At 41.1% G+C, this 13,709-nt stretch overlaps 1 protein-coding gene across 6 annotated transcripts in view; it reads left to right on the top strand.

Moving 5' to 3' along the window:
• The window catches only part of ttc28 (tetratricopeptide repeat domain 28), a 774,630-nt gene extending 763,442 nt beyond the window's left edge, over window positions 1-11,188 (top strand). For all 6 annotated transcript variants that reach the window (XM_043715612.2, XM_043715613.2, XM_043715615.2 and 3 more), the window contains one exon: window positions 1,073-11,188. In XM_043715612.2, coding sequence (XP_043571547.2) covers window positions 1,073-2,799 — 1,727 coding nt within the window. In that variant the 3' untranslated portion in view covers window positions 2,800-11,188. The remainder of the gene's footprint in view (window positions 1-1,072) is intronic.
• The last annotated feature ends 2,521 nt before the right edge of the window (window positions 11,189-13,709 follow it).

A 13,709-nucleotide genomic window follows, 5' to 3' on the forward strand; every position in this document is an offset into this window, starting at 1 on the left:
CTCCTGACCCCTGTTTTGATTATAGATTTACTTATCCTTTGTTTGTTTTTTGTCATTTTCCACGCTTTTCTTAGTGTTCCCTCCATCTCTGCCAGAGGCACAGTGAAGCAGCTGTCAGCAGATGTGCACTTGCTGCTGATGTGTAAATGCGACAGGCTGAACAAGGGATACTACTTGCCAATGTCTTTTTACCCCCTTTATTTGAAATGTTTTGCAGTACTTCATCTTTGTCTGATGGTTCTCGACAGATTGAGCATTCAATATGAGACAAAGTTGTAAATGCTGAACTTTGATTGGCCAAATAAACAATCATTTGTGGAGGACATTTCCTATTCTGATGTTTAAATACATAAGCATCAGAACATTTTAAAATCCATGGAACACATGTTTAGATAAACAGGATGGCTTCTGTGGACATGCGTTCTGTGATAAATGTTGCAATTTATTGGTATGCTATGGCCAGACGACACTTTCGGTTCCAAAATTATGCTCCCAATAAACCCAGTGCTGGGAATGGCTCATAGCCAGGATATAGCGAGTCCGCAGCACTGCATGCAGCTTTACAGGGTCAGAGCATCTTAGAAACTAGCTTAAACTCCACAACAGCTTCTGGGCCACCCAGCAGTTTATACAATCATTTTGTTCTCTCAAGTTACTGCTACTAGTCAATGACACGAGATGAAACCGTTTGCTTGCCGAATCAACTAACACAACGATTGCATTGATACGGCTTCTTTAAAATGAAAAAAAAAGCCCCAACCCACTTCACAGAGGTAGAAGGGGGAAAAGAATGGGTGACGAGTTAAAGAAGGAGATATTTGAAAGGTGGGTCAAGCATCCGACCATATTACCGTATTTTCAAGAGAGTCCGAAAGGAGGAGGGAAAGCTGGTAGGGCAGGGAGATCCTGAGATGGGAAGTCCAGGGAATGGAGCCGAGATGATTGAAAGCACATTTACAAATGCAGGGGCTGTGGAAAGTGGGGTCGGGGTGGATACATAAGGAGGCAAGGAAATACTTGCAAATCTATATTCCCATGAATTTGTAATTCGCAATGTTTCACTCTGTTCCAGATTCCACAGAACTGCCCAAACGACTCAGTCTCGACAGCTCCTCATCCCTGGAGTCTCTGTCCTCCTCTCAGTCAGTTTCCAATCCAACGGGACAGCTAAACCCACCATTTTCTCCCACTTACGGAGAGTCCATGGCTTCTGACGCCATTTCTGTCTACAGCCTCAGTTCCATCGCCTCCTCAATGAGCTTTGCTTCGAAGACTGACGTGACTGGTGAAGGAATGCTGCAAAGGGGCCGACAGGACTATGAAAGACCCAAGAACATTTACCCACACAAGGCCGCCATGCTACGTAGTAGGTCTTCTCCACAGGCAAGTAACACAAGCCGAGATGATGAGGAGTATGAGGGATTCTCCATTATTAGCAGTGAGCCATTAAGTGTCTACACTGACACTGTCAGTGTATCTGCCTCACCCAACAAAGAAAGGACTACAGAACAGGTAGAACACTGCCATAATTTTGAGGAAAGCCACACATTCAAAGGCAATACCAGTGCTTCCAGTTCTCCTGTCAAAATAACGCTCATTCCGAGTCCAAACTCACCATTTCAGAAGGTGGAATCCAGAAATAAACTTCCAAGTTCGGACACGGGAGAATCAGATCAGTCCAGCACAGAAACAGATAGCACGGTTAAATCCCAGGAGGATAAGGTGACTAAACTTAATCCTCAGGAGCTGGCACAAAAGATTTTGGAGGAGACTCAAAGCCACTTGCTTGCTGTTGAGAAATTGTATCAAAGTGGTGGACCAGCAAGCAAAACCAGTTCAGCTGAAGTGGACCATGGTGCAACAGGGCATCACGGTTCTTCAGCTTTTAAATCTTCAGATACAAGTGCGTTCAGTAGACCACAGAATGGCACCGGGCAGAAAAAGCAGTCTTCACCAATAACCGCAAAACCAAAGCCTCCAACACGGAGCTCATCACTGCAGAAGGTGAACTCAGGAAGCAACACTCCTACCAGTGACATCATTGAAGTAGGTCAGTCAGCAGGGGACTGCTACCCTAAAGGGAGTGAGAGCAGACAGACCACAGCAACATCTTCACCCATTGGGGATTTGCGCCGGTCCCCAGGTTCTTTGCGCCAGTCCCCGGGTTCTTTGCGCCAGTCCCCGGGTTCTTTGCGCCAGTCCCCGGGTTCTTCGTCTGATCAATCACCAATCAAGATCAAATACCCCAGCTCCCCTTACAGTGCTCACATCTCCAGGTCTCCAAGCTCAGGTCACCAGTCTCCAGCTGGGAGTAACCCATCTCCTGCCCTTTCATACTCATCGGCAGGCTCAGCACGCTCGAGCCCCGCTGATATCCCTGACCTGAGCAAATTGAAAATGACTGCCATTGACGAGAAGGTCAAGGCTGTCCACAACCTCAAAACCTTTTGGACTAGTGCGACACAGCCTTCATCCAGACCTGTTCGAGCTCTGCGTTCCAACCCTGCTCTTATAGGCTCCAAAGCTGATGCTCTAAGTTATTTGAATCTTTCACCAGCCAGACGCGGCAAGAAGGAAGGAAAGGAGGATAAACTTGAACTTAAGGAGTTTTCCAAGCTCCCGTACACAGACAAGAAAGCCCAAAATGGGCGAGGTGGTTACCAGGAGACCAGCAAACCAGCAGAAACTATGCAGCCACCAAGTATCACTCAGAGAGAAGCACGTCCACTGAGATTCCCATCTGGGAATGGTTATAAATTTCTGTCTCCGAGAAAATTCTTTCCCACCTCAAAGTGCTGAAATGATCCCCAACCAGTCAGAAGAAGTTTTCGATTGCCCACTTGACATTGTGGGACTAGCATGTGTAAGCCAATTGTGTTGGACATGCGCTGTTTGTAAACAGACCCTGTGTGTTGCGTGAACAGTGCTAAAGTTTTTATACTGTTAAATGAAAAAAAAGCAAAAAAAAAACTACTGTGTAAAAATGTCATATTTTTATTGAATCCAGAAGTGGCATTTTGCCCTGTTTCTTAGTCATTTAATGGTTGATAACAATTTATAAATGTCAAAAATCAAATTGGAATGTCAGTCTGCAATCAGAAGTATTTGTTGCAAAAAGAAAATAAACTAGGCTTGTCAGTTTTAGGTCACGCCCAATTTTTATTGTAAGTGATTTAAAAAAAAAGTATTATGTTCAGCAAATTTTTGATGTCCCACATGCTGTCATCTTGCAGCAGCAATGGTAAGCAATTTAATTCCTATTCTGATCAGAAAGCATGCTCTGAAGGCTGCACCATGCACTCCATATTATCACTTGAGAATTCTTCCAACTATTGATACAGCTGCATTTCACCAGCCTCTCCCCTACTCCCACAAATTAACTATTCCTCAGTAAATCCATCCATCCCTGTGGTGCATTGAGCAAGGGCTTCTTGAATGTACTTCACTGGCATGGTGAAGGTTTTTACTGATTGTCACAAATGAAGTTGAGCTGTGGCTATAGGCGTATGCCTGCCATTTGAGGCTGAGATTCAATTCCCCAAATTGTTTTTTCAGAGCCCAGAGTCTTGGAGATGGAAATTCTGATTTAGAGCTTTGCTGAAATATTTTGCGGGTCATGGACCACACTCCATTCTACAAGCGGAAATGCACTTTTTATCTTATGATGTGATCAGTGATGAAGATCTTCAATCTATTATAAGCAACAAAGCAAATCTCAGAATTACATCTAGGGTGCTATTTCCTCCCTGGACCTACTGCATCTTCTGGTCTTCCACTTATTTTTGATGACATAAAATAACAAATTTACAACACCACTTTGGTAATTTCTGGTGTCTCAATGCTTCATTGCTTGGCGAATTGCTGTCAAATTGATGAGAAACTTCACAAATGGTTATGTCTGTATGTGTTTTCTATATATGTGTGTGTGTGTATGTGTATGTATGTGTGTGTGTGTGTGTGTGTGCGCGCATGATAACATTTATCCAGATCAGGGAGAGAAGAAAGGGCAGAAATACCTAAAACTTTCAAGCCTAAAGATGTCAGTGTGTCTGTTAACTATACTCCTAATGGTTTTTACATCAAATTCAAGAATAAGTGTTATGCAATTTCCAAAGTAAGCAACAAGGGAAAGAATAATGGATGCAGCAACCATAGAGTTACTGCTCTGCTTACTTCATGTTGTGGCAGCTTATCATTTCATTGTGTGCTATAATATGAGCCAAACCTTTTCATGCTGATGGATCTTGTGTACTGTACACCAGGGGGCAGACTTACAGTATTTTTACCAGCTTGTCCCATCACTCCAGTACCAATCCACTATGACCTGCTGCTTCTCATGATAATGATTTAACATCAGCAAGATTGATTATTGTGCTTTATTTCAGTGTCTTGCAAGATTAATCTTTTTTTTCGTTTTTCTTCTCATTTTGTTTTTTTTTTAAATTTCCTTGAGGAACATGCATTTATATTCTACAGAATGTTTATATGCATATCCTCAATGAGCATCAATCCTTTTGATTGTAACCTGACTTTCAAACACTATGCCATATCCGTTGTTAAACTGTAACGTTACACCACCACAGTGCTGCTTGGCTCTGCCTCAACCTTAGTCAAGATTAGAGTGGTGCTGGAAAAGCACAGCCGGTCAGGCAGCATCAGAGGAGCAGGAAAATCAACATTTCAGGCAGGAGCCCTCGGATGCTGCCTGACCTGCTGTGCTTTTCAAGCACCACTCTAATCTTGACTCTAATCTCCAGCATCTGCAGTCCTCGCTTTTGCCTACACCTCAACTTTACTCCTGTCTCCACCATGCTTCTGTAGTATTTTGAAAGTTCTTAGCAGTGTCCTGAGTTTTACCCTTAACAAACTGAAGTTTATTTAAAATTCTGCCATCTGTATTCTCTTCAGTATCAAATCCTAGTTCCCAGTCACCTCTTTGTCCTATTATCATGGCACTGCCACATCTAATCCCAGTCACCTCTCACCCCATCACCATGACACTGACACCTCTAATCCCAGTCACACCTTGCCCTATTGTCCTGGCATTGCCACCTCCTATCACAGTCACCTCTTGCCCGTGGTTATAGCACGGCCGCCTCCATCCTTGGTGATATCCATTGGTTTCTCATTTCCCTGAAATCACAAATCCAGGTCTACAATTGTCAAATAATGAACAACACCCCGAGCATCCCCCTCTCATCGCACACCTCTCGAACTTAGACGCCATACACTGTTCTTTGGAATGTATATGACTCCTTCCTTTCCTCCACCATTTGTGGCAAAGCTTAATTTCCTCATTAAACCATTCTGCTTTGCTGCATCTCTCTCCACATTTAGAAGATTCCTGAAAATCTACCTCTATAGCTATGACTTTTGGTTACCTTCAATACTCTGACCCTCACCTCCTTCCTGGTGTCCATTTCTGTCCCTCACTCCTGCCTTTTGTGAAGTGCCTTGCTACGTTCCATAACGTTGAAGGTGCTATCTTAGTGTAAATTTCTTTTATTACTTGGATTTTTAAAAAAAGAGAATTAGCTATAATGAACAGGATTCCTGATGCAGTTCTAGAAGTGTTTTTATACTATTTGATGATATTGTGTGATGGCATTTCACTGTATTAACCAGCCCGGCTCCTCCTTTCAGTGGAAATAGAAACTAGTTTTCTCATGGGCTTCCAGGTTAGCCTTTGAAACTACCTCTTCTGTGGATCCACTTGGTTTACAGGAGACCAGCAGCAGAAAGTTCATTTGGGCATTACTTTCACAGAACCTGCACTGCACTGAAACAGAATGTAAATGCGTCTTTTATCTTTTCTATTTGAAGACTGTATCCATCTTGAAATCATTGAAGAGACAACTTACTACTTGTTTTCCGACTTCTTCTAGTCATTCGTACCAACACCTGTACCTGTTTCCTAGTTTCTAAGTACATGCGCTTTTTTCCCAAGCTAATTGAACAGTTACAACACATTGGGTGGACAGAAAACCAGTTCTCAGTATGATCATGAAAGCTGTTTACTATCAGGTTTACCCTTTAGAAGGGGAAAGCAAATTGAGCATATTAATATTTCTAAGCAGGCCACACATACAAAGTAGATCATACTGTCGGTTCTATTTCAGATTTTCTTTTTTGAGTTGGAAGGAAGAATGATGGAAATAGCTGAGGGACTGCACCTTCTGCTCCCATCGACTGCCCTGAAATTGTTCCTATGTTTGCCCATCTAATATATGCACTATTTGCTTTCACATATGCTAGTTTGGCTCAGTGGGAACCTGCATGCCTTGGCAGTTAGAGGGTTATTTGCTCAAGACATCTCCAAGACAAAAGCACTGATGTTTGCTCTGAGGATTTGCTGCATTTCTGGAGATGCCATCCAAACTGTGAGCCCTTGCTTAATAGAAAATACCGCTGCCGTTGAAACCCTGAAATGGAAACAGGAAATGCTTATTAGGACTGGCAGCATTTGTAGAGAGAAACCGAGTGAGTGGGCAGAATCCTATTGAGGTATTGGGGAGTCTCGACTGCCAGCTGGAGAGCTGGTGAGAGACCTGTGCTGCCTCTTCCAGGGATGGTGCACGCTGGACCTTCCACTGGAATCAAGACCCCAGGACAGGAAGCTCACGTCCCACACAGCAAAGCCAGCCAGCCAGTCAGAGGTCAGCAGCTTTTGAGCTCAGCAGCGCTATGAAGGTGGCTGTGACTGCAAGTGGAACAGCATGTCCAGCCTCCCTGGATTGCAGAGGACACGGAATAAAGGTGGTGGGGCTTTCTCTCATTGGGCATTGCGAGGAGAGAGGGACAGGGGATTTGGACGCAAGGCCAAGAGGTTGACTACCAGCAGGTACCACCTGTCCATGTTAGTCCCCCAACCTGGCTTAATTAATACCCTTTCTGTCTTCATGCTCACCACCTAGGAGAACAAACGTTGCCGCCCAATGTTTCAGTTTGCTTACCTTTCATCAACATCTTTGTCTGTTTGATCATTAGAATAGAAGAGATCCTGGGCAAATCCTCCTGTGTCCTCAGCAACATTTAACCCTCAGTTGTTTGTGGGACCTTACTTTGCACAAATTACCAACTTCATTTATCTACGCAGCATCCGTGACCTAAAACGTCAATAATCAGCCATGTCAGCTGGTGTTGCTTCTATCCTTCATTGCTCCTGCTCAACGTTTTGCTTTTTTTGGATGTTTATATTTAAACAAAACACTGCATGACTAAGTGTTGTAGTGCAGGCATGTATTTCTTGATGTTAACTCTGTTTTCCCTTGTTAATATTTCCCTTTCCCTTTCCCTTGTTAATATTTCCAAAGGCCTTTGGTCCATGTTCAGTTGAAATGTCTTGACAGTGAACATAGTGGCCTTTGTTGTTCTTATTGTATTCTGTTTGTTCCCAAATAACACTTCTATGTACATAGCACATTGCAGAATACTGTGGAGAATCTGGGAATAGCAGATCATGTACTTGGATCAATTGATGCAAGAATTGTTGCTGTTCTAATTTGTGTGTTGAATGCATAACCCAGTGAGATTTGTTGGGAACCTGACACAGCATCAGATCTAGAGCCATATATGTAAATTGGGTAGATGCAGAATCCCTCTATTCAGATAGTTGGAACAATGGTGAAAACCAGAGCCGAATACACTCAGGGAACTTATCACTGCAGCAAGGTGTGTTTGTTCCATGTACTTGTACAGTCTGGCACTGCAGTCAGGTCTGGAGACTGCGTATTCAGTCCTGCAGTCGAACCTGAAGCCGGTGTACTCAGCACTGCAACCCGACCTGGAGTTCCACGTGCTCAGGAAACCTGGCACTCTCATTGGATCAGAACCTCGGGACCCTGACACTGCACTGAAACCATAATGCATGTATGAAGACTCAGGCATTTGTCATGCAGATTGGGTGTAATATTGTGATAATCTTCAGATATATGGTGACTTCATCCAACGTTCTGTTACCCTGTTTAATGTATTCTGCATAATATTCCCATTCACGTTTTTGTAACGTGATGTAGAGTGGAAAATCAATATTTTCTGAATCTTGGGTCATGTCCATGAATCATGGTGGTCTTTTGTGAGCTTTGTATGTCCCTATGTAATCCATTCACCAGCACAGTCCTCCATTTATGTATTCTCAATTCATCAACCAAACCGAGGTATATTTGGCATCATTTCCATATCTTGAAGCCAGTCTCTGGAAAATACCAGAATATACAAACGATTAAATAAATGTTTTGAACCAATTGGCATTAAATACAAACTTAAGCATATTTTGAGGCAAGTATGTAAACAAATGTTGTTAAATGGACATCATTTTACGCCAATGATAGTTAAGTTAAAGAATTGCTTTAACTAATAGTGAAGTTGTACCCCTAAATATTCTAAACTGCAGAGTTAAGATTGCTCTGGGACACAACATCTTAGTGAGGAAGAAAAACTTCTATGAGTAACAACTTGGATTAATGCAGAGGAGGTTAAATTTGGATCCATCCTGGTGATTGTCCTCTTCCTGTCGATGCTTTTGGTTCTGCCCCAGAATCTCAGAGGTCGGGTTTTGAAACCTCTCATGGATAATTTGTTGAGTTGATGATGCATGATTCAACCTACTGAGTGATTGTTGTCAAGAGTTTATTTTGAAAGCAGTTCATTTTTCTCATTTCTGATCAGAAATCATTTCTCTGTTTAAATTCAGTGCTTGAAACATTGATTTTATAAGAGTTATGATGATGATTGAAAGCGACATTATTCAGTGCTTCTGTTTTCCTTTTTTTATCTCTTCAGGGAGAGTTGCTGAGTGGAATTTATATAGAGCTCTTGGTGTGTGGGATGAGAAACTTCCACAGAGTTAGTCTAAACCTGCTGTTGCACTTTACAATTAGAGGGAAGCCATCAGAATAAACATTTCTTTTGGTGTTTATAGATTGAGTCAACAGCATTAGTTCGTTGAAGTCATGGTCCACCGACTATGCCACTAGAAGGCATTTGCAAGTATGCTGTGGAGGGACAGTGCTCAACAAGAAATGTGCTGTCACATTCTCCAACATGCATCACGATCAAATAAAATTACCACTTAATTTTGTACCTGATTATAATATTTCTGGAGGTTTGACTTTGAATTGATCTCATAAAAATGACATGGAATTTGAGCAATTAAAGACAAGGTAAATTGCAAATGTATTTGTCACTATTCCTGTAGGCTCTTTTTCAAACACACACTGATTTTCTAACCAACCTGCTCAAACATCTTATTACCCACCTCCGGGCAGGTGGGACTTGAACCTTGACCTTCTGATCCAGAGACAGTCCCAGTACACTGTGCAACAAGACCACAGTAAGACACTCTGTTTTAAGTCTGCATTACCGTGCACTTGCTTTTGTATCAATGAAAAGCAATTTAAGATCTGCATTAGCACAAAAACCTGACAGAATATCTCTGGATACTCTGAGCTGGAGGTCAACTCATTCTGGTTTGAATTTGCTCAAATGGCAGTATCCCTCCAATACAGTATAAAAATACATTCCATTTAAAATTTCACAACATTTTACAAAGTGCATGCTACCACTAATTCATCTGGCCTTGGAAATTGATTTCTCAGGGAGTGGAGTGATGCATTGAAACATTTACTAAAAGCTCAATTTTTGACTGTATCTTAGTCTCAGTCAGACTGAGGTCAGTCTGTAGTATAACTCTATTGATTTGTTTGAAATCAGTAACCAGAGTATGATTACAGCCTAGCTCTGTCTATTCGGATATAAATTTGATGTGTTTTACAGGGTTCAGGAAATTTATAAGTATTTGATTTCAGAGCATATTGGAGGGGTAGAGCGCTGGGTGTTTGTGAACGTAAGAGGAATATACAATTTTAAGTATTATTGAGTAATTTGTAAATTAATTATCTCCTAAGAAATGATGCAGGATGAGATCCATCAAACAAATAGTCCAGCTAGTGGCATTTTGAGGCACATTGATACAGAACATGTTTAGTGAGGAAATTACATACAAGTGTAGCACTTGCAATATTAATGACAGTAGCAATGTAATAGTAAAGAACTCTTCTTCAGATCCTGATTTAAAAACCTTGATTTCATACGGGGAGAATGGGGGAGACATGAGCCTCTATCATATTACTTCTGTTGGCTGAAAACAAAACATCATTCACAACTGGAAGATGCACATTCAGCATCATATTGGAAGCTCCATTGGGAGCCTACCAGCCCCCGATCCTATCAACAAAGTGATTTGTTAATGAGGCTAATTTTTTTTGCAAATGCAATTTATTAACCAGGATGTCTAGTGCCACATCAATTAAAATTTAACACTGTTGTCAAGAAAAAAACTACAATCCAGTACTAAAGTACAACGAGAAAAGATAGTGGAAATATACATCAAGTTTGTCAGCACCTCAGAGGTTCAGCAGTAGACTTTTGTCAGGATCTTCATGCAGTGGGTCCAGCTTGTATTTCTGCGTTCAAGTGTCAGCAGGCAATTATTGACCTAACAACAGTGCCTCTTCAACCATTTCTACCAGAGATCTGCTCAGCCCTTCCAGTTTTTTAAATCTTCCCTTTAAATGCAGAAAAGCAATTTGCAATTGATTCCAAAGGAAGCAAACTATCTCCTAGTCCAGTTCAAAAGTTTATTTCTCAAAGTAACACGTAATAGAAGCCCAACCAAATGAAACATATAACCAACACATCTGACACTTATGCAATTAGAGTTTTTCTTCAGTTTGTTAATTATCTTCAAGCAGAAAAAGAAAGGCCATTTTATGCTAAGCAGTGCTGAATAGAATTTGCAATGCTAGCCATGGAGCTCTAGACTGTAGATAATAATAATAAAAAGCTGTAAACTTGTATATATCTGATTTTATTTGAATGAGCTGGTTGTCTAAAACCCATTATCATCCTTGTATGGTTTATTTATATGTACATATCTCAGTATTTTTTACAGCAGATGCATTTTAATAGGTATCTTCTGATTTGCTTCACACCTGACAAACTACCGAGGAAGAATTTTAAAAAGAAATGAAGGTGAACAAGACACTTTATGCAAGGCAAGCTTATCCGTGCTGACACAGCGCCTATTCCTGTAATGCAGTATACAGTATAAGTTATAATATGCAATTAGAAATGTTACAAATAGAATTTGGAATACAAAATTATTACTAAATAAACACATTGAAACTGGTGACTTGAGATTGTATTTCATGATTGTTGACTGGACTGTTCCACCGTCAAAAAGAGTCTATGAGCGAAGAATATATTTGACTATTATTATCAGTTCCATTTACAGAATGATGCAAGCAAACAGTGCTAAGTTATACAGTTGCTCCTTCACTGCCTGTGTCAATGTCGGTCCAGAGAATCTGGCAGTGTCCAAAAGCACATGCTAAAGGGTTTATTCCTGAAGGTTAGTGCAGCATATGAACCTGTGACCTCCTAATATGCTTTGTAGTGTAAGGCTGGGAATGCACGATTTCAATGGCAGATGTAGAGATAGTTTTAAAGACTGCTTTCAGAATTGCTTTAAATATATATCTTTTAGCTCCTGTATTTCTATGCAAAATAGTGAAACCCAAAACCTCTTCCAATTTAGATTACTTACAGTGTGGAAACAGGCCCTTCGGCCCAACCAGTCCACACTGATCCTCCGAAGAGTAACCCACCCAGACCCATTTCCTTTGACTAATGCACGTAACACTATGGGCAATTTAGCATGGCCAATTCACCTGACTTGCACATCTTTGGATTGTGGGAGGAAACCGGAGCACCCGGAGGAAACCCACGCATACAAGGGGAGAATGTGCAAACTCCACCCAGACAGTCACCCAAGGCTGGAATTGAACCTGGGACCCTGGCGCTGTGAGGCAGCAGTGCTAACCACGCAGCCACCGTGCTGCCAAATTTAAATAACTTACAGCAGTGTAGGCTAGTGGTATTGGGTCACCATGTCAGGATAATGTCCCTTACTGTATCATTTTCAAGTTTGGAAGACTGGCAGTATAATGCTGTACACATGGCACTGGAAATGAACAGTGTTTGTGCTTCATAATTGATGCAAATTATTTATTATCACTGTGTCCTGCTCAGAAAGCAAATGATCCACTGAACCTTACAATCTTATATTGTTATATTCTGATCATTCTCAGGTTTGGCTTTTTTGACTTTCATGAATTCCTTTCCCCATCCGTACTTTAATCTGAGCGTGAATGCCTGGCCCTAGCAATTTGATGTTTAAAAACCTGGGAGTCAGTGTTCCTGAAAATAACAATTTCCAGTGAAAGAAATGATGTGAAATGAATATAGGAGGTATGGTTAGTAAATTTGCAGATGACAGCAAATTAGGAAGTGTAGTGGACAGTGAAGAAGATTACCTCAGAGTATAATGGGACCTTGTACAGATGGGCCAATGGGCCGAGTAATAGCAGAAGGTGGTCTTGTGAGATCTTGCATTTTGGAAAGACAAACCAGGGCAGGGTTTATACAGTTTATGGTAGGGCCCTGGGGAGTGTTGGTAAACAAAGAGAGCTAGGTAGTTAGGGAGTGCACGCTCCTAATTCCTTGAAAGTGCAGTCACAGGTAAACAGGGTGGTAAAGAAGGCATTTGGTACGCTTGCCTTCATTGGTCAGTGCATTGATTATAGGAGTTGAGATGTCGTTGCAGCTGTACAGGACATCAGTGAGGCCACTTTTAGAATACTGTGTTAAATTCTGGCCTCCCTTCTATCGGAAGGATGTTGTTAAACTTGAAAGGGTGCAGAAAAGATTTACAAAGACGTTGCCAGGATTGGAAGGTTTGAACTATAGGGACAGGCTGAATAGACTGGAGCTTTCTTTTCTTTGGAGATTAGGAGGTTGAGTGGTGACTTTATAGAGCTTTATAAAATCATGAGGGGCAAGCATAGGGTGAATTGCCATTTTTTCCCCAGGATAGGTGAGTCCAAAACTAGAGGGAACATAGGTTAAAAGGGAGAGGGGGAAGATTTAAAAGGGACCTGAGGGTGGTGCATGCATGGAATGAACTGCCAGAGGAAGTGTTGCAAGTGAGTAAAATTACATCATTTAAAATGCATCTGGATGGATAAATGAATAGGAAGAGTTTACAGGGATATGGGTCAAATGCTAGCAAATGGGTCTAGATCATTTTAGGATAACTGATCTGCATGGATGAGTTGGACCAAAGGGTCTGTTTCTATCTTGTATAATTCTATGAGTCATAGTTTCCCTTAAGAATCTGTGTTAAAGCCAGACTTAGGTCTCTTTGGACATTCTCACTCAGAAAACATAGTACAAGTTGAAATGCTATATTACACATATGCAACATTGTGCATCTTAGTTGAAATAATCTGTAAAGTAAAATTAGTTGCTAAACATTGGAAAAATACTGTTAATTGAAAATATTGCAGGGCTATGCAATGGGAAAATTGCAGGGGAAATTGCAAGGAAATTGGACCAAACGTGCTACGACACATATAGCAAATCAAACCAAATCACCCTCAATATCACTGGATTCACAACACAATGAAATTAAAATATTTTAATGACCCCTCAAAATTGCCCAATTATTCCTAACCAGACTTTCAAATAATGGATGTGTTAGATACCAAGTTTATGACTGAAAACAAAAGTTAATAATTTATTACTAATAATGTACCTTCAGCAGAACAAAGATAAACAACAAAGTAAAATAATAATCGATAAAGGTAAAG

The sequence above is a fragment of the Chiloscyllium plagiosum genome, unplaced genomic scaffold (genome assembly GCF_037043375.1).
Source record: "Chiloscyllium plagiosum isolate Xiang-an unplaced genomic scaffold, Cpla_swu_hap1 HiC_scaffold_24, whole genome shotgun sequence".
Lineage (NCBI taxonomy): Eukaryota > Metazoa > Chordata > Chondrichthyes > Orectolobiformes > Hemiscylliidae > Chiloscyllium > Chiloscyllium plagiosum.